Here is a 22,219-nt window from a genome sequence, read left to right on the forward strand (position 1 = left end):
GTTTTAGGAATGTTATCCAAAAATGACAGTATAATGAGATACGAAAAACGTCATAGCGTAAAATAAACAAAAATACAACAGTAGAGATTACAATTCTAGGGTGTTGTGGAAAAGACTCATAGGTCACAAACTGTTGCTTCTATTTCAGTCACACTCACTCAATTAAATAAAATATAAAGATTATAAACAGTAATGATCGAACATGTATATCATGACTTTAATGTTTACAATTAAAAGAATAAACATAACTGCTGTAAAATTGAATTTTTTGGACTTAAGTATTTTTCCCCGAATAGACTAGAATTATCATACACCCGTTACAAATAATAAAACTTCCAAACTTTAATTTATTTATTTTTAAAACAAAAATAGTACAAAAATTGATAAATTTGAGCATTGTCTTCGTCAGTGTATCCAACCATGCCGTCAAGACCTCACCAAATATCGTACTGTGGGTAAGAGTATGGTAAAGGTACATACTCTGGGTACCCGTAGTCATATACCGGGTACAGGGCAAACAGCTGGTAGCGTTGAACAGGTGGGTAGTAAGAGCTGTACTGAGGTGCATACACTGGGTATCCGTAAACAGGCGATGGGGGAACATAGCTCCTAATACCTGTAAGTAAGAGATTGTTATCAAGAAACTGGATTCGTTAAAGCTAGATGTGATAACGTTACACACACCGACAAACATTTACAGCGCACAGAAGTCAAGACGAACAAATTTTTGTAACTAACCTACTTACCTCTTTGTGCGATAAGTTCAACCCTTCTATTTCATCTTTTCATAGCCAGATGGACACACCTGGTGCTGTCTTCTGACACGACCAATGTTGCCAGTACACCTAATAATTTCAAAAAAACATAGTGTTTTTTTTTTAATACGCCATAACTAATCCCTAACTAGGAGCAAATGTCGGTACTACATGGTAACGAGTTGGTTTGGATTGACTTGACGTTGAGAGACACCTAGGAGAAAATGTCGGTACAACATGGTAACGAGTTGGCTCCGCTTGACTTGGCGTTGAGAGACACCTAGGAGCAAATGTCGGTACTATATATTAACGAGTTGGCTTCGCTTGCCTTGACGTTGAGAGACACCTAGGAGCAAATGTCGGTACTACATGGTAACGAGTTGGCTTCGCTTGCCTTGACGTTGAGAGACACCTAGGAGCAAATGTCGGTACTACATGGTAACGAGTTGGCTTCGCTTGACATTTAACGTTATTTTATCAATTCGATAAATACCAACAGAGACATTCCATACACATTCTGCAAATGACTCAACAGCTGTCTTTTATCCACGTTTGTTTCTACTTCGAACAAAAACTTTCTTTCATCTCAGTAACTTTTTTGCATACTGAACGTTCATGTAGAGAATAATTTTCTTGTTTAATGTTTAAATCATATCCACATAGACAAAGTTAATACCCAGTGTAAGTTTTATATTTTTGTCGCTTTTTTGTACAAAAGTTACGCAAGTTCAAAGTCTCGATTGCGTGATTTTTTGGACACCCTGTATTAACAACTATATTATCATTATTATTATTTTTTTTAAAAAAATATGCCAAAATATGTCTGAATTTTCTCATTTTGAGGATGCATACCAATTACAGTATACTTTTTTCAGAACTACTTCCGAAACATGGTAGGATATGAAGAAAATAGCATTGTTGTAACTGAAGAACATATGATCATTCATTATAAATGAGTTCATTATGTAATTAATGAACAATGTTTACTATACCCATCAGAGGGGTTTGGACGACTTAAACCCTACCCTAATATACCGCCATGACTACTGGCGTACACAGAGGGGGCTGCAACCCGTCCAGAAATTGTAAGAAAATCAAAATTTTGAAATTAAAGCATTAAAGAACTTGGAGAAAGAAACGGAGTAGTAAATGCAAATTTCCTTTGGAATGATTATTGCCATTTTTGTATTTGAACAACTTTCGAAACGAAAGTTATTATAGTAATTACGAAATTATATATCCTGTGTTCCTCCGCCCCAGAACGTAGCTATATAGTATCCACCTTTACAATTCCAGACCATCCAAAAAAATCCTGCGTACGCCACTGGCCATGACAGCAACATACACTTTTGAAAACTGATCAATATGGCGGTTACTGGTACCATATATTTCATATTATGAGCTTCTCTTTGTTATTTTTATTGTTTTATCTCTCTAATAGTATCATTATTATTTTTACCATAAAATATGGCTATAGGTATTAATTTAACTTACTTTGTGTTTATATTATTGTCACTTTTTATTAATTATACATATTGTTTTTAAATGTATTATCATTGTTCATGTGTTTTTTTAATTTCACTTTGTAACGTTCCAATGAAGAAGGGTTAGTTGTAAGAGCGGTGGAAGGGCCAAACAAACATGCTTAAATAAACATAATAATAATAATAATAACAATAATAACTTTCGAAGCATAGTCACAACATCTTTAAAATACTATTTCTAAACAGTGGCGGCGTTGGGTGCCAAAACGGGAGGGGGGCAAGAACAGTTTACTTTCTCTTGTTGGGCAAGGCTTAGTATTAAGAGGCCATAATGGGGGGGCACAAGCTTCCCAACGCTCCCTCTAATCACCACCATCAATTACAAAATCACCGCCAACCACGGTGATGTGTAGAAAAAATGTAATATACAGTCATCAGAGGAACGTTTCTCTTTCGATTTAACAGTAGATATCAGTGAACACAATAAAACATCGGGTCGAGTGAGAGGTACATCCAGCTGTTAACACGTCGCGAAAATTGGTTGCTAACAGCAACCTAACAACGTAACCATTATTAGAATTGCAATCGTGAGAATAATGCATGTAAGTTAGTTAGGGGATTAAGTTTCGTGCTATCAGCGTATTTGAGAAACCGGTTTCCGGCAATTGTTAGCGGCTGGATGTGCCTCGCATCAAGACCTAAAGTGTCGTTGCAGGGTTTATATTTAATTTAATAATTAATTCATTTGTGTTTTGGAGTGAATGGCATGGTAGTGAAACGTAAGATAAGGCAAAGAGAAGATTTACATTTCGGAGCTCAAACCATATTGGATTATAAACGTTTCATAAATATCCTTACTGCATCCTTTTTTAAAATAAATTCAGCTACGTTTAATGCACGAAGTGTTGTTAAACTAGAATGCTACGTAGAATTAACAAACAAAATTCTCAAAGAAGAGACTGTACATGAAATTGGATAGAATTCTTGCATGCATATTAAAAGCATGCTGCATTCGTAACTAATTTTGATGCATCTGTCGTTTAAAATCTATATTTGTCTAACTAGCGACATCTATCTTTACGTTCTGTAACTAGAGTCCATTTTCCATTTTTAACTCTATATTGTATAGATGTAACTTGTAGTAATGATATTTTTTATTTCAAAATTGTTACGATATAAAGTTATTATAGCTAGCCCTAATTTTTTATGTCAGCATATTATGAACAATATTATTTTATTTGTTTTTCCAGATTTGTATGTAGTTTTACAATCATATCATGCAAAGAGATAGAAGGATATTACGGTAGATGCGAAGAAAAAAGGGAGAGGTACAAAGGTATAAGGAAAATAAGAGAGAGATATAGATAAAACATTGGAGGGAAGAAACTGGATAGAAAGAGAGAGAGACAGCAAAAATATGCAGATACAAAGACAGAAATATAAAGTAGAGAAGAAAAATAGAAAGAAAGAAAGAGAAATCGAACATAGTGCCTCCTGGTGGCGAACAGGCCTTACTACACGAACAGACCTAACTACATGGCTACAAGGTAGACCAAGAAAAACTTTTGTGAGCTTGAATCTCATTAAACGTGACGAATATGTACGTTTAAAATCGAGCACATGATTTATGCTCGCCCTGTATTTACATTGTGTTTCAAAACCGAAATATCTCTAAAATCATGTGTTCTAACAAAGCTGTAGTATCATCTTCCGGATGTATTACAAAAATACCGGTACGTAGTTCGTGTTATCTGAGCTCCGTGGCACTATATAGGCCTGGGCATGGATGTTTCATTGTGAGTGCCCCCTTATTATATCATCATTCACCTTCATCGTCGCGATTAGCCAAAAGTGACAGAAAAGCGACCCTAAACAACAAGATTCAAATCAGAGAATTAGATGGGAGACTTTTAACCTTATGATTTCCATTGCTTTCGGTGTTAAAACACAGTGTTTCGTATTATGCTCTTTTAAACCATTTTAATATATTTTTCCTGCCTATTTATACAGGGTGAGCCTAAAGTTAATAGACAGACTAAACGCTTTACATCTACAACTGTTCTTTTCGCCTGGAAGCATTTAGTATTGTTTTATAGAGAAAGTCTTGAAGTTTACGACCTACACTCAGAGAACTAAATGCATCATATGGATTGATGCACCAGAATGCATGGATTGATGCACTAAAGTGTGTTTTATGGCTTCTTCAAAGAATCAGATTCACATTTTATGCATTCGGGTGCATTTCTGTATGTCGTGAAAGAAACACCAAAATGCATCATTTGTTTCAAGTGAGGATTTATTTCAGTCGAGGAGATGCACTTCAATGCATCAGTTGATGCGTTTTGATGCACCAGAATGCATCTTTTTGGATGATGCACTTAAACGTTTCGTCTGAGCTCCAACGTCCAAAAAGATGCAGAAAGGAGCATCAACTGATGCATTGAAGTGCATCTCGACTGAAATAAATCCTCACTTGAAACAAATGATGCACTTTGGTGTTTCTTTCACGACACACAAAGATACACCCAAATGCATCAAATGTGAATCTGATTCTTTGAAGAAGCCATAAAACACACTTTAGTGCATTAATCCATGCATTCTGGTGCATCAATCGATATGATGCATTTAGTTTTCTGTGTGTACACTTTTTGTGACGTCAGCATCACGTGAGCGCCCTTGATGTCAGTCGCGCAATATGGCCGTGGGCCAGGTAGAAAAGGCTTTCTCTTTTCTGTGCGCTTGAATTTGCAAAATCAAATTCCGTTCCTGTCGTACAGCGTCGTTTTAGAACATGGTATAGGACACAACCACCCACAAGGCAGTCCATCCAAGGTGCAAGAAATTTAAGGCAACTGTTTTTTTGTGCAAGGGAAAAGTTCTGGGAGTGGAGAACCGGACTATAGCATTGGTATATGTCGTGTTATAAAAAGGTCACACGTCGGTCCACGTGACGGAGTGGTTAGCACATCGCGCTACGATGCCAGGGGTCCAGGATTCGAATCCTGGCCTGGGCATGGATGTTTGTGAGTATTCATTCATCAATTTCATCATATCATCACCAGTGTTCAGGTTTTAATCATTAATCAGTGTAATTTAGTGGGACTTGCAGCAGGCCAGTGAAGCGGCGTGAACAGTTGGCAACACTGCCTCAAGACAGTCTCAGTCGGCAGCAGTGGAACATTCTACGAAGACGTGCGTGTGTGTTGCGGGAACACAATCTAGTTGTACTTCTTAGTTTGTGTATGTAATCATGTGTATTCTTCAAATATAGCATTTACAACAAACAGCGTCTACTGCATCCGTACAAAAACCAGTATGGTGAAACAGTTTCGGCAATCGCAAACATTTATGGTCCTCCGGGCCGGATGCCATTGTGGACGTTATCAAGTGCGTAGTTTGTGATGTGAAAAACAGTCATTGCAGTACAGTTATGTGCGTGTCGCTTCAAGAACACACTCGGTACATTCGGTTAGTGTATTACACACAGTGAACAGCAGCATTATTGTGTATTACATACATTGAACATAGCAGCATACGTATATTTCTCAGTACGGGTACTGAGAAAGTTACATGAACATTTCGGGCGTGGCACATTTCGCGCGCAGTTCATTTCGTCGCGGCCAGCAATTCTTCTCGTGTTGCAGCCACTATCAACAACGGAGCTCCGAGCAGCCTTGTTGACGTCTGGAGTCAGGAGCAGCAATCAGCTGTACAAAGGTCAGTCATTTCTGCTAACACAACACCCACACAAGCTCAATTCCTTCCCTCTTGTTTCTTTCCCTTCCTTCTACAATGAATCAAGAAGCACGAAAGAAATTAACACGACAGCGCGGAGTTGTAAAGGGGCAACTTACACGTTTGTTAGAATTCATTCAGAATTTTGAGGAAACTCAAAATATTGAGGAGGTGAAATGCAGTGCTCCGTATTTATCAGATGTTTGGGCAAAATTCAATGAAGTGCAAACACAGCTGGAACTCGAAGACGACGAGTCAGAAGAACATGAAACTTACCGCATTGAAGTTGAAGAGTTGTACTTTCAAGTAAAGGTTCAAATGCAAAACATAATTTCTAAACATGCTGCAATCAATAATCAGGGTCAAGAATCAGCTAATCAGAAATTTACAAATAAAGACAACCAGCTCAAGCTACCTTCGATTTCTCTTCCTACTTTTGATGGTAGTTACGACAAATGGTTAGGGTTTTCGGATACATTTGTAGCTTTAGTGCACAATAATAACACCTTATCTGCAATTCAGAAATTCCATTATTTGAAATCAGCTGTTAAGGGTCAGGCAATACGCTTAATCCAGAATTTGCCAATCACTGAAGGCAATTACACAATAGCTTGGGAACAGCTAGTTCAGCGCTATGAACACAAGAAGCTTATAGCGGCAACACACATAAAGGAACTCTTGCACATTCACTCAGTTAGTAGGGAAAATGCGTCAGATTTGCGTCACTTCGCAAATACCATTACAAGCAATCTTTCGGCATTAAAGGCATTACAGTTGTCGCAACCTTTAGAGGATGTAGTATTATTGCAGCACTTCGTATCTCAATTAGACATGCAAACAAGACGTGATTGGGAATTAACTCACACTGAGCAAGACTTCCCACCACTCTCAGAATTCTTTACATTTCTCGAGCATAAATGTCAAGCTCTAGAAACTATCAAACCGCAAATCAGCCAGATACCAAGGGATAATAAATTCAGTGACGCAAGGACCAAACAAAACAAAACTACACAGCAGTCACATTCATATTTGGCTTCTTCATCAAATGCATGTTTGTATTGCAAACAACAGCCTTCTCATTTTCTATATGCATGTCCAGGTTTTCTCAGTGCAAATGTACATCAAAGGAGACAGTGTGTGCGTGAAAACAAGTTGTGTTGGAACTGTTTGAAGCCACATCGAAGCAGGGACTGTAAATCAGGCAATTGCAGAGCATGTTCACAGAAACACAACACTTTGCTGCACGATGATCAACGGAAGCTCGGTGCCGTTCGAAGGGAAACACAGAACAGACACACCGACACCCAAGGCTCAGTGGCGGAGAGTGAGACTCACAATCGGGAGAATATGATAGCATCATACTGCAGTTTCAAGACCAGACACACATCGCATGTTCTACTTTCAACTGCTTTGGTACAAGTGAAGGATAAGGACGGAAGATTGGTCACATGTCGTGCTTTACTAGATAATGGAAGTCAATCAAATATCGTAACGGAGGAAACCGTACAAAGACTGCGTCTCAAGAAACAAAGGGCGTACATTCCAATTCATGGGATAAATAACTCAACGTCGGAAACTCGCTTCAGTGTGAATGTGAACATTTCATCACTCGCGAATGACTTCTCAACTACAATCTCTTGTTCAGTTCTGCCAAAAATCACTGGAGATATGCCTGCAGAACACATAAACTACGATACATGGAATATTCCAACGGACATCGCACTGGCAGACCCCACATTCAATAAACCTGGCAAGATAGACATTCTTTTGGGCGCAGGGCTTTTCTACTCCATACTGAAGCCAGAACGTCTAAGTAGAGAAGGCAATTACCCTGTTCTGCAAAATTCGCAACTTGGATGGATACTAGGTGGATCCATGCCTCAAGAATGCAACTCATCAATCACGGCATGTTTTGCAAGAACAGATGACAGTTTGGAAAAACAACTTGCACGCTTCTGGGAGTTGGAAGGAATAGAGTCACCACACAGATCTAAGGAAGAAGAACTATGTGAAGAGCACTTTAAATTAAATACAACGCGTTCCGAATCTGGTCGTTTCATAGTACGTCTACCTAAACGCCCAAATCATCCACACTTAGGAGATTCAACTCAGCAAGCCATGAGTAGATTGGAACAACTGGAGAGAAGATTGAAGAGGCAGCCAGCTCTGAAAGAAGATTACAATAACTTCATGAAGGAATACGAGAATTTAGGACACATGAGAAAGTTAGAATCAGACACAGTCAAGGATGACGCACAAGTATTCTACATGCCTCATCATCCAGTATTCAAGCCAGACAGCAGCACAACGAAGACCAGAGTTGTCTATGATGCCAGCGCCAAAACTACATCTGGAAACTCACTTAACGACATTTTACTAGCAGGTCCAATTCTGCAACAAGATCTGTACTCCATCATTCTACGATTTCGCACACACAGCATAGCATTCACGGCAGACACGGAGAAAATGTTCCGCCAAATTATGGTGCATGAAGACGACTTACCATTGCAGAGAATATTCTGGAGATACTCATCAGACAGCCCAGTAGACACTTATGCACTTTTAACGGTGACTTATGGCACAAAACCAGCTTCATTCCTCGCAACAGCGTGTACACAAATGCTAGCCGAACAGCAACAACACGTGTATCAGAATGGAGCAAGAGCTGTAAGGGAAGATATGTACATGGATGATTGTTTATCAGGCAGTGACAGTGTAGAGCATGCACTGAAATTACAACAAGAATTAATCCATCTTCTACGAAGTGGCGGTTTCAATCTTCGAAAATGGTGTTCTAACCATCCCTTAGAGGCAGTACCTCATAGCCACAGAGAAGTGCAGTTACCACTTCAGTTAGATAAGGATAAAGGTGTCAAAACTCTTGGTCTACTCTGGGATCCAGGCACAGACAAATTTTAAATCGCCAACAAGGCAGCATCAACATCTGCCCACGCAGCAGAAATAAGCAAAAGAAGAGTAACGTCAATAATCGCTTCAATATTCGATCCTCTTGGATTGGTCAGTCCTGTAGTCATCAGTTTCAAGGCATTTCTACAACAGTTGTGGTTTCAACGCATCGATTGGGACGAGAGCTTACCACCGACGTTATTGCAGCAATGGTTGCAGTTGTATAGAAACCTACCACGCATCAATGATATACGAGTCAGTAGATTCATCTTGATTGAAGGAAAAATCAATGACATACAGCTTCATGGGTTCTGCGATGCCAGTACAAAGGCTTACGGTGCAGCAATCTACGTTAGGTCAAGAAACAGAAGTGGTGATGTTGCAGTTAAACTTTTTTGCCCCAAATCAAGAGTGGCTCCAGTAAAGCAGGTTACACTTCCACGTCTGGAACTATGTGGAGCAGTTTTACTTGATAAATTAATGAAGAAAGTATTAGCGGTACTCAATCTTGCAATCAGTCAAGTATATTGTTGGACAGATTCGAAGATAGTCCTAGCATGGCTGTCATCGCCGCCAAACAAGTGGAAAACTTTTATCGCCAACAGGGTGGCACAAGTTCAAGATTCAACAAGTCCTTCACAATGGAGACACGTGTCATCACATGACAATCCTGCGGACCTTGTATCTCGAGGCCAAATTCTTCGTCACACGCAGAGAAAGAAGAAGTTACAGAAGAAAGAAAGGGGGTCACATCACTAGTCATTCAAGTTCCATCGACGACCTTCATCCACAAATTTTCGTCATTATCGAAACTAGTTAGAGTCATTGCCTATTGCCAGTGTTTCATTCACAACACAAAGAATCGTGAAAATAAGAAAACAGAGCAGCTAACAGCAAACGATTTGAGATTCAGCCTCGCAGCAATAATCAAGGCAACACAACAAGATGTTTTCAGAGAAGCATTCCAGGATCTTCAACACAATGGACAAGTGGCAAGAGATAGTCCATTAAGAAGTCTCTATCCATTCATAGACGAAAACAACATGCTTAGAGTAGGTGGGAGACTACAAAATGCTCAAATACCCTATGAGAGCAAACACCAACTTATATTGCCATCAGAGCATCATTTAACAAGACTCATTATACTAGCAGAGCATCAGAGATTACTTCACGCGGGCTCTCAGCTACTGTTGGCCTCACTTCGCCAAAAATACTGGATTCCGAGAGCAAGACAAGTCATCAGGAAGGTTATACATAATTGTTTACCTTGCTTCAAGCTAAACTCATCTGTGTCAGAGCAACTAATGGGTCAACTACCATCAACAAGACTTCAGCCAGGTAGAGCATTCCTCAATGCAGGAGTGGATTATGCTGGTCCATTTAATGTGAAATCAGGAAATGCAAGAAGCAAGATTTCGAGAAAATGTTATGTAGCAGTCTTCGTCTGTCTCACTACAAAGGCTATACATCTAGAATTAGTCTCAGATCTAACATCATCTGCCTTTATCGCAGCTCTAAGGAGATTTACTTCAAGAAGGGGAAAATGTAGAAATTTATACAGCGATAATGGAACAAACTTCGTTGGAGCTTACAGAGAACTACAACAATTGCGTCAGCTGTTTGAGTCTCAAGAATTCAAGACTGAAATACACAAGTATGCAGCATCAGAAGAATTCATATGGCATTTCATACCTCCACATGCGCCCCATTTCAATGGCTTGCAGGAAGCAGCGGTAAAATCAATGAAATACCACTTAAGAAGAGCAGCTGGAAATCAGCACTTCACATTTGAAGAACTTTCAACTTTGCTTTGTCAAATCGAAGCCTGTTTAAATTCACGTCCTATCACTGCTATGTCCAATGACCCTACTGACAATAGTTATCTCACCCCAGGTCATTTCCTAATAGGGAGTCCTCGAACATCCTTTCCCGAGCTTGATGTAACACATATAGCAGAAAATCGCCTGGATCGGTGGCAACGGATTCAACTGATCTACCAACACATCTGGCAGCGGTGGTCAAGGGACTATCTCAACAACCTGCAGCAGAGAACCAAATGGACAACAACCAAACCCAATCTCCGACCAGGGATGCTGGTGCTAATGAAGGAAGACCATGTTCCACCCCTCAAATGGAGGACTGGAGTCGTCGAAGAGGTCTACACAGGATCTGATAAACTTGTGAGAGTAGTGAACGTTCGCACTACTCAGGGTACATTTAAAAGACCAATTCATAAACTCATCCCTTTTCCAACAGAGAAATAATTTGTTGTAGTGTTTTATGTTGATTTAGTAAATCAAGGAGGGGGGAGAATGTTCAGGTTTTAATCATTAATCAGTGTAATTTAGTGGGACTTGCAGCACGCCAGTGAAGCGGCGTGAACAGTTGGCAACACTGCCTCAAGACAGTCTCAGTCGGCAGCAGTGGAACATTCTACGAAGACGTGCGTGTGTGTTGCGGGAACACAATCTAGTTGTACTTCTTAGTTTGTGTATGTAATCATGTGTATTCTTCAAATATAGCATTTACAACAAACAGCGGCTACTGCATCCGTACAAAAACCAGTATGGTGAAACAGTTTCGGCAATCGCAAACAACCAGGCTTCGGATAGTTATGCACTAAAATACCTTTATATATGCTCTTAAAATGCTCGAAATATGCTCTTTAAATGATCAAAATATGCATTTAAAATTTTAAAAATTTACAAACTCAAAAAATTTAGCCGTAGCTTGTAACTATTTATTAATTCCACTTTTTACATAAGTAAAAAAAATAGGGTTTGGCTTACCTTTTTGACAATTGACCATATTTTACACATGGTTTTCATATATGTATCTTCATCATAATTCCACTAACTGTTTCTGACTTCACTGAACGTCACGATTAGCAGAAGGTGGAATTTCACCAGCTGTCTCTCATTCTACTCAGCATGCACTTAATAACTACATATTGTTTCAGATGCTCAAAAGTAAACTTATGCCTGTTATCCACGAGAATGCTTTTATACTCTGAAAACACTCTCTGCACATCACAAGAAACAACAACAAATCGGAAACGTGCAGTTCACTTGGAATACCGTCCGCATTTTGTTTCCCTTCATGAAGATAGCAAATGTCCTTTAGGAGTTTGTAGCCAGAATTCTTCGCGAACACATACTGAATCATGTTTCTGAATTGCTCCAAAGGAAAGGAAACTACAAATTTTCAGACAAAAACAGCAGAATATGCATTTGTAACAATAAATCAGTTAACTATGCAATACATCCTAAAGACACTGAAAATATGCATTTGCATATGCATATATGCATCTTCGAAAATTAACTAAAAGTGGCACAAAGGGAAGTAAAATAAAGCAAGTTAATAAATAAACAATAAATAAAAGGTTCACACATTGAACAATTGTAACCTAGCCAACTTCAGGACATACTCTTCCAACCGTCTAAGTATTTCAGCCTCAAACTCTTCTTTATGTAAAACTTTGATACTGTCTATTTCTTTTAGGCTCACCCTGTATTATGTTAAAGTACTTAAATTCAAGGTTCTATGACAGTGTTGCCAACACAAGTAAAAATAATAACCACATTGCCAAATTGTATTGCTCTGGCCTCTATTTACGCTTTTTAGTTCCTAAATGCTATAATGATGAAGCAGTGTTGCCAACCCAAGTAAAAAGTATCACCGCAATTTTTTTACTCTTCCTCGTATTTCTCTGGATAGTGTGCTCTAGTCCCAAGAATGTTAAACGGGACGGCTGGGACAGAGCTTTACAACGGAACAGTCACAATCAAACAAATAAAAGTAATGTATACTCACTGACAAAGCCGGACTTGTAATCGAACAAATAACCTAATCCGTTCGCCCCGGCAAGATCAAATATATCAGGCTTCTTTTTCTTCTTTTTCTTTTTCTTCTTCTTGTCGTCATCGTCGTCTTCATCTTCTTTTTCATCTTCCTTGTCCTTTTCGTCTTCGTCATCATCATCATCGTCTTCCTTGTCTTTCATATCGTCTTCCTTGTCCTTCTCGTCTTCTTTATCGTCATCTTGAGCAAAGGCTGTTCGAGCGAAGCATATGGCTAAAGACAGAAGCAGGATCAACTGAAAGTAACAAAAAGAAAGTACCTTTAGAGAATTGTATTGTTGCCTTGTTGGCCATTAAGGCAAACAACTTTTCGTGAAAATACTTTTTTGTGTGTGGAACGCCTCGTTTCGACGCTACGATCCCTCAAAAAACTGAATTATTATCCTGAATATGTATGCAACTACGCAGTACAGGCTTCAAATTAAAGCTGATGGATTGAATTTGCAATTGAAATGAACAAAATCCTGTGGTTTGGCTATGAGCAATCGGTAATCCTTTTGGGTAAGCCTGAAGATGTTGCTGAGTAAAAATACATTTCGTTTCAATATTCAATTTGTTCAATATTGAACAATCTCTCGAACGAGGCCGAGAGTGTCGGTACAATTCAGGAAGGTACTGGAAGGTAGAACAGAGAAAATAGAAAAACGAGAGAAAAGATTGAGAGAATGATAAGGGAGAATAAGACGAGAAAATGGATGGAATTTATAACGGAAATATAGATAAGGAAGCGGGTCTGGAATATTTTTTTTGGCGTTGAGCCCATCCTTAACAAACATCTCGAGCGACACCACTAATGCACTGGAATATTTAGATTTGAACGAAGCGCCCAAAATCAGATTGTAGTGCAAATAAACGACACTAGATGTCACGCCACAAAAGAATCACGATTTTTGCAGAATCTTAACTATGCAATGCACAGATACTGGCACTTTCTCAATCTAGAATGAGATTTCATTCTCTTTCCTAAAAATCAGGACAAATGTTGAGCGTTTAATTGCGATTTTCACCTCATTATACCTGTAACTTTGAAAACCTTTGAATATATTGCTACAGTAACAAAATATTATATAGTTGTATAATATTACGGTATGATCTTACGCTCTCAATTAACCTGCTTGTCAATAATTAATAATTCGTGATAAAAAAAAAGGTAAACTGTTCCCCTGTGCATAGCACCACGCCATGAAGGCGTATAGGGGGTGTGGGGGTAACGCCCCACACTTTCTTGATCCGGTCGTGAGTGGGGGTGGTGATCAGCATCACGCCCCTGACCGCCTTTACCCCCCAGGGTTTCCCCCAGGTACCCATGTTATTCAACGCTGGGTGGGCGCCGGGGCCGCTTCCATCGTTAGAAAAGTTCCCCGATTTGAACCGGCCGGGGATCGAACCCGGGACCTTTAGCATGGTAGTCAGACGCGTTACCGACTGAGCCACCGCGGCGGAGTAAATTAATTGAAAATAATTATAGTGAATGAAAATCATCTATAACTTATCAAGTGATTGTAATATACAGGGTGGCCCAAAAAATGTAACCGAACACACAAGGTAAAGGTTTTACATTTCGGTTACCTTTTTTGGGTCACCCTGTATTACGAAAAACCAGTATCTGAGAGACAACTTGTGTAGTGAAACACTTTGAACGGACTGGACTCCAAGTTTGCGTTCAAACATTGCCCTACTGTCGGATTAAAACTTATAGATACTCGAGTTTGAACTGCAATTAAGAATTAACCAGTAGACCAACATAGAAGCGAGTCACATCAAAAGTTAGCCCATTCAATTCTGCTTTAATCTGTGCTGGTCATTTTTTTTAAAAAGTTTGACTTCTATTTTTTTATCGTCGTGAGAACAAGAAAAGTGTAGTTTTTTTTAGTTTTGCAAAAGATCGCTCTCTTTGATATTCTATAAATAAAAAACGGGTGGTTCGATAGTGATGACATTTTAGTATGGTGCAGGAAGAAAGGTTTTTAAACAAAATATTTAATTTTCAGATTTGTAAAATTTGTCAAAATACAGTTCGTATCGATTTGACGAAACAAGTTTTTCTTAGTATTGGGTAGTCCTACAAATATTGATTGAATTGTTGTTTTAAGTCCACATTACGCATAGAAAGCTTAACGGGACTGGACCTACAGTTTTAAGTGGATTCCGTACCACTATGTGCCTCCACCGGGTATCGAACAAGGGACGCGTATTTCACATGTGAAATAAAGATTTGGGACATGGTTTGTAATGGGGAAGTTTCTGGTTGGCTGGAGTCTTTTTTTTTTACTTTGTTGAGTATTTCTATGGCGTGCCTTACAATTTGACTATAGTCTTGAACTTGTTGAAAGCTAAAAACCACTTATATTTTCCTTTCTCATGTATCATCTACTTTTAATACATTGCTTTCATCTTTTCTACTTATTTATATTACAGCTTCACTTTCACTAAATCGATACTTATCCTCCCACGATTTATTTACATTCTATTACCTTGTGGTGCCATCTACATTTCTTTATCGAAACTCCTTTCTTTTCATTTTGTGTTGTTATATCTGGTTTGTAACAACTCTTTTTAAAACAAATAGGCGCGCGCTTATACAGTCAAAATTAAGGTTTTGGCGCTAAACAAGGGTTTGATAATTTTTTTTAAGTAATAATTCAAAATGTTTCTTGCTTGCATCTCACGAAAACCGGAAAATGACCCAATATATTTAGTAATTGTATGAGAATTTTCATGCAACGCAACATTTTTAAAATTATTCCCTTTATTATTTCCAATAAGAAAGTCTACTGCCTTTCCGAGTATTGATTACTATTCGAGTACGTTGTCTTCCCCGACCAGATGGTTCTGCTTGTGCTGGGGTATAGTAGTCTGTGGTTTACAAAAAGTGTTCGCCCTAGTCTATGAAAAAAATGCGAGTTTCCTATCATATAATAGATTATCATTGAGACAGTCTGCTAGCCAATAGGGAGCATTCATGCACAAACCACGCACCCAATCTCTATTTCAATGTTCACATGTGAAATACGCACCCGGGACCCCTTGAATACAAGCAGTGATGTTCGTCTGCGCGTAAACAACGATAGTCTACACGTATTTTACGTATTCTATGTAAACAACATGGCGAAAGGTGATAACTTAGCAAATGGCGCCGTGGAATTAAAACAAAATTATACTGCGTATCAGTTGCTGATGTGTGAGGAGAACGTTTCATACGATCCCTTCCAAATTCGAACAATTTCTCACCTAGGAAGAAACCTAATATAGGAAATATTCTAGTGATTTATGGGAAGAAGACCACTCTTGCCTCACGACTGCCATCTGTTGTTGTTTTTTGCATACTATTTATCTTCTTCCATAGTTGATAATAGAAGAGAAGAGAAATTTTGTTGTAAATAGGATTCCTTTCATTTCTTTAGGAACCAATATAGTTGAATAGGTCACTTTCCCTTCATGAAACACTTGAAAATTAATTTTAATGCACTTTAGTCTATGTAAACAACCCAATGTAACCTACGCGTAGATTACGTGTAGACAACGCATGTTGACGTAAACTAGGGTGAACAGACATACTCTTTTTAAGAGTATTATACTCTTTTAGAGGTTCATATGCTCTATACTCTTTTCAATTTGCAAAAATCCCCAAATATACTCTTTTCCATTAAAACAAAGGTAAATATGATATTGAACAACATATAAAATCGAAGTCACACACAGAATGTTCATCGGTTTCTGAGACACGTAAGTTGGATAGTTTCTTCAAGTGTATTGATGGATACAGTAAGTCAATATGGTTTGGAAACTAAGGTTGTTGGATTTGTAGCAGATAATGCACCATTCAATTTTGGTAGTATAAAAAATACAACATCAGGAAATTAAAATGTGCACAGAGAGTTGGAGTGCAGATTAGGAAAAAAATATTTTGCCTATTGGTTGTGGGGCTCATATTCTACAGAATGCAATTTCTGTACCTTGTGCGAAAATAATACCCATAGATATTGAGAACTTGGTTTTCAAAATATACAATCATTTTAGTATTTTTACTGTGAGAACAGAAAATTTGAAAAGATTCTGTGAATTTATTGGGTGCCATTATGAGGGTCTTTTATACCACTGAAATATAAGATTCCTCTCTTTACTTTAATTATACGTCAGTATGAAGCGATAAAGGCCTATTTTTTGAGTGAGGAAAATGCCCCAATTGCTATAGTCAATTTTTTTTCAAGATGATACAAGTGAACTATGGCTATATTTTCTGCATGCACAGCTACTCCTGTTTAATGATAATATTTTAAAATTTGAAAGGTGTGATATAACAGTAATTGAAGTTTCTGTTTAATATTTTCAACTCCTACAGAATAGAACAGAACTTTTTCCCATTCTCAGCAAAAAGTTTACTTATGAAACTTGTAAAAGAAGGGAGTATGAAGGAGGAATATGCTTTCTCTGTTTCAAATAGGTTTTATTGTGAAGTGGTAAAATACTTAGAAGCATGGTCACTTCGTTTTTTTGAAGATGTCAAGAAACTGAGGTATTTACTCCTTCACTCAAGAATTTCCTATGAACTATTTCAAGAGTCATTTCATATATCCATGAACAAGCAAAAAAAAATCAAATTCATTGGAATTTAATGATAATGATATTCTTGACACTTGCTGTGCAATAAAGCCGTAAAAAACATCTTGAAGATTGAGAGGGGGGAGAAAAGAAGCAATGATGGGTAAGTGGAGGTCAGTGTACAAATATTTAGTAAAGGATGGGTCAAATTTAAAAGTGATTGTGCCTCTTATAAAATTCATGTTTACTCTACTCTGCCTGGTACAAATGTTGATTGTGAGAAACTCTTCAGTGTCATTAAAACTTATTGGCGAGAGGAAAAACGTACACTCCTGGTGTCAACACTAACAAGTAATGAAAGTGAAATTTAATGTGGACATGACCACAATTAAGGACGATTTCTAGGTCCATACTCAAGAAAGCAAAATCATCCCAGAAGTATGAATGATGGTGGCCATTGGTGAGAAAGTATTTGGAATTAGCTAATTACATTAGAAACATAAGTAATTTGAATCTGTAGAGTGCATGCCTATTTTAAAGGGGCTATAATAGAAGCAATAACAAATAGCCACCCTTATTTTCGTTTTCTTTTTATGTTTTGTGCATGCGCACCTTCAACCTATAGATATACTCTTTTTGGTCAACAAATATCTAGTCACCCTACGTAAACTTATAGTCTACTGCACATCACTGATTACAAGGCAACGACGTTTCGACTATGCCATCGGGGAGGCCATAGTCCTACAAATATGATCTTGGTCTTGCTTTGAAGCTCTTTGCAACTATTTTTAAAATCCCATTGTCAGTTCTCATTACGAAACCGATTTTATTCAGATTCTTATTCAGCGGAGTAAAGATGTACGTGAAACGTCGCAACACGCACTGGCTCCGTGACATCCCGCAGTTTCCACGGTTCAACGGCCGGCCATCGCTGTGTGTGGTCTTTGTTCAATATCTGAGCATCGTCAAAAGGTACAAAATGACAACGAACTATACATCAGCAAAGTGACAGATGTTCGTTGAAAGGAAGCAAGGGGAATCCAGTTTCTATTTACGTAGTGGATTCAAGTCTGAACTTGTCAAGGAGCGAATTTACAATACCGGACCCCTCCCCGATTTTTGTAATATTTCGCATACTCACTAATTGAGGTCTCCTAATCACGAATTTGAAGTTAAAATTTGGCGGTCACGTGTAGAAATTGCAAAATAAGCGAAATTAAGTGGACAGAAACCCTGGATTTCTCCACGAAAGCAATGGTTATTTCAATATTTTACGTTTTAAAACGAAATTTTAACTGTTTACTTAACCTAACCTAACCTTACCGTGAATGGTTTGTGGGGCTATGCGTGAATGGTTTGTGGAGCACCGTAAAAAAAATGTCAGTTTCGTAGCACTTGAGCGACAAAGTTTAACTACACAATCGTGATCAAGTGTTCTAAATTATTGACTATGCGAAATATGAACGAATGCCCTGTATTATTAATAAGTACCCAACTAAAAGTTACTAAAAAGAACTTACGAAAGAAAGAACTTTATTTCCTACCTTCAAAGTCGCCATCTTCCTCACACCACGCAAATTACTGAACAAGTGAACGCTACGTTGAACAAACATGGTTTCCATGCTTGTATACGGAGAACGATCCCGGTAATTGAAAAGCTTATTTTGCAACTTCTACACGTCAATTAACAATTTCAACACGTCACCCCCACATGTTAACCTCAGACACTTCATCGGGACTACGTATTTCGTGAGTATAAGAACTATGATAGAAATTACGGAAGTGTCCAGTATTGTAAATTCTTACCCTTGTCAACAACGCCAAAGTACAGCGTGTCCATAAATATACTGTCATACTTTAAAGTGGTATTACGTCGCTTTGGATAATCGTATTTAAATGAAATTGGTGACATTTGAAAGAAAAACTCAAATATTTTTGTGCATGTTAACAATGGACACCAATATCAGCAATGGACAACAATGAACGAGATCAAACATAGAAACTGAAATAAATTCACTCCTGACAACAATGGACGATGCAGGTTCATTGTTGGATATTTAGCAGGCAGGCAGGTTACATGTGAATGTTTTCCTTTAAAATTATGTTGTTGTTACAGAAGATTTAAGAACGTAGTTGGTGTGTTTTAGAACAGGAAGATGGATTGGACGTGGCGGAAATGATGATTATGTCTTCTACAATTGGCCGCCGAGGTAACCTGACTTATCGGTCTGTGACTTTTTTTTATGGGGTTACATAAAAGATTTTGTCTATGTACCCCAATTGCCTCAAAACCTGCAAGAACTGCAAATTCGCATCACTTCTGCAATCCAGTCCATCCTTGTGGATATGTTGGAGCGTGTGTGGCATGAATGGGAATATCGCCTTGATGTCTGCAGGGCCACTCGTGGGGGCCACATTCAATGTCTATGAGTTGTAAAATAAAATATTTGAGTTTTTCTTTCAAGTGTCACCAATTTCATTTAAATACGATTATCCAAAGCAACGTAATACCACTTTAAAGTATGACAGTATATTTATGGACACGCTGTATTTTCAATTCATTTTCAATTTTATGATTGGTTGATTGATTGATTTGCATTATTTCACTTCGGTTTTGTTAATTTGTTTGGCTAATTTCGAAGATGGAGGATGAGTGATGATATGATGAAATTGGTGAATGGACACTCGCAAACATCCATGCTCAGGCCGGGATTCGATCCCTCAACCCCTAGCGCTTTATGATTTTTGAAATAATTATAAAAATTGAATTTCTATATCTGAGAGCCAAGGGGTAAAATCTCACTTTGCCCCCCCCCCAAAAAAAATCCTGCGAACGCCCTTGAATCTAACCGATACTTTCCGATACCGATATTACTGGTATCGGATGATACCGACACATCGGCATCGGTCCTAACCACAACACACTGGAATTTCTTGACACGTACGTCACACTACACACACCTACCTTCACGTCCATGCTTCCGACACTCATGAAGAAGTTTGAAGAGGGAAGGAGCTCCAATTTATAGGAAGACTTTGCTTTATATATGCCGTCCCCCGCCCCCCTCAAGGTTTCGCCAAAGACTACTTTATGCTCCCCAAAGACATGGCAGGGCGCTGCGAATATTTGTAAAGCGTTTCCCGTCACGAAATTACATTCTGGGTTTGAAAGGTGGGGGGGGGGGGGGGATGATCTATAACATCAGGCAGATGGCAAGATAAAGCTTAAGAACGGAGGTATGTTCTTTTCAAGGCCTTTTATGGCGTAAGATACATGTCATCTATATTTTTAATTGGTCCAGAGAACTGGGGAAGAATGTAACGTTCCGCAATTAGTCATGTGTTAATTGACGAAGTCTTTACATAAGACGTGCATCCGACGTTCGCGTGACGATCTTCTTTGTGAAACGATTCCGCAAGTCACCTGGAAACCTTTCGCAACAATGCTCGGGTTTTGCCTCGCTGCATTGTTGCGTAATTCGAGAACAATGACCAACAATGGTTGCGCTGTTGTTTGTTTACAAACTTGGAGGTGTTTGAAAAGTTCAAGGACGTCTGTTGTGTTAAGAGCAGATCCATAGGTTTGCAGTGACCCTACAACATTTGTTTGCAAATGTTTTTATTGTCTGTGTTTGTGTGGAAAGAACAACTGAAAAACGGAACCGTAAGCGTATTTACAAACCATATAGCAGAACCTCCAGCGATATTTGGCTTCTGATTGGCTGCCATTCCGGAAGTTAATGCAGCGTTTCTTCAAGGTAACGCTAGATGGCAGGGTTCAAATTAACAGAGTAACTTTCAAATATCAATTCCAACAAGACAGGAAACCCATTTATACTAAGGTTGATATTTTAGCACAATTATTTAAATCAATGTTTTAGAAGACAGAAATCAGAACTCATCTTGAAGTGAATGATTTTTTTATTTAAAGTCACATCAGTGCAAACATTGTAACTATCAATGACAATTGACAAAATTATGTATGTTCAACGTATATAATTTTAAACATTATATTTATTATATAAACGTATATTTCTTAACATAATTTCGACAGTCTGATTACAAACTTCATTACTATATAATCACGAGTCTCATTTTTCCCTATGAAGAAACAAGGAACAATGGACACGGAATTAAACACTTCCGGTGCACACAGCCAATAAGAAAGCTTTATATACCTCTGGTTCTGGAGCACTATCGGGTTTGTAAATACGCACGTAAGGCAAATGCAGGAAAGTGATGATAACAATGCTCTTGTCTGCTAACCAGCGCTCTAGTCAAGGGTGTACCACGCTCTGTTTAATTGTACTCAATAGGGTACACCTTCTACTTTCTATTACTGTAGCTTTTATGTTTAAATGCAATAATTAAACACTTGTTTGATAATTTTATTTTATTGTAAGAATACCTTCGCTTAACCTCTTTTATGCCAAGTATGCAATCACAGAGCAGAACGGTCATTTTGACAAAATCCTGTTTCCCTGCTGGCTGCTTTCAAGGTTCGCGCTTCTTGCCCAAGCATTATATAGCCCAGTCAATAAAGATTTCATGTCGGGAATAATTCCGTAAAAGCTGAATTTTTTTGTTAGAACATTACTAGTAGTGCAAAATCCCAAAAGTCCCCCCAAAACATCAACTTCGCAGACTCTCAGTTATTGACCTATATCTCCGTAACCAATCATCATAGGCAGGCAATCTTTTTCTAGTCTTAATCCTTATTAGATGGGCTACAAAAAAGATTCTGTTTAATTTTTCCATAATGTCGGTGGTTTTCCAGTAATTTAGAAAAATAATCCGCAAAAAGTGAATTTTTTCTTGTACTTTTTAATGGTTTTCTTTTAACTTTTGAACAAATTAAATCTCAAGAAATTGTCTCGAATAAAATTTATAGCATATTTTATAAATTTTAAAGCGATATAAGTTTTAATGCATAAAA

At 38.2% G+C, this 22,219-nt stretch overlaps 1 protein-coding gene across 1 annotated transcript; it reads right to left on the reverse strand.

Moving 5' to 3' along the window:
- Positions 1–337: 337 nt before the first annotated feature.
- On the reverse strand, positions 338–20,354 carry LOC145997057 (uncharacterized). Its single transcript, XM_083133679.1, has 3 exons — positions 20,249–20,354; positions 12,695–12,977; positions 338–616 (listed from the first exon to the last, which is right to left on the reverse strand). The coding sequence occupies exons 1-3, from the start codon at positions 20,273–20,275 to the stop codon at positions 435–437; spliced, it is 492 nt and encodes a 163-aa protein (XP_082989805.1). The 5' UTR covers positions 20,276–20,354; the 3' UTR covers positions 338–434.
- Between the last annotated feature and the right edge of the window lie 1,865 nt (positions 20,355–22,219).

This window comes from Lepisma saccharinum, chromosome 13 (genome assembly GCF_977018435.1).
Source record: "Lepisma saccharinum chromosome 13, izLepSacc3.1, whole genome shotgun sequence".
NCBI classification, from domain to species: domain Eukaryota; kingdom Metazoa; phylum Arthropoda; class Insecta; order Zygentoma; family Lepismatidae; genus Lepisma; species Lepisma saccharinum.

What these genes read in the sequence shown, in the direction of transcription:
- LOC145997057 (XM_083133679.1), bottom strand. Translation starts at nt 20,275, where the DNA reads ATGAGTGTCGGAAGCATGGACGTGAAG. An exon ending in TCGGAAGCATGGACGTGAAG is followed by an intron (nt 12,978 to 20,248) that starts GTAGGTGTGTGT and finishes TGTTACTTTCAG; the next exon opens with TTGATCCTGCTTCTGTCTTT. An exon ending in TTACAAGTCCGGCTTTGTCA is followed by an intron (nt 617 to 12,694) that starts GTGAGTATACAT and finishes TCTTACTTACAG; the next exon opens with GTATTAGGAGCTATGTTCCC.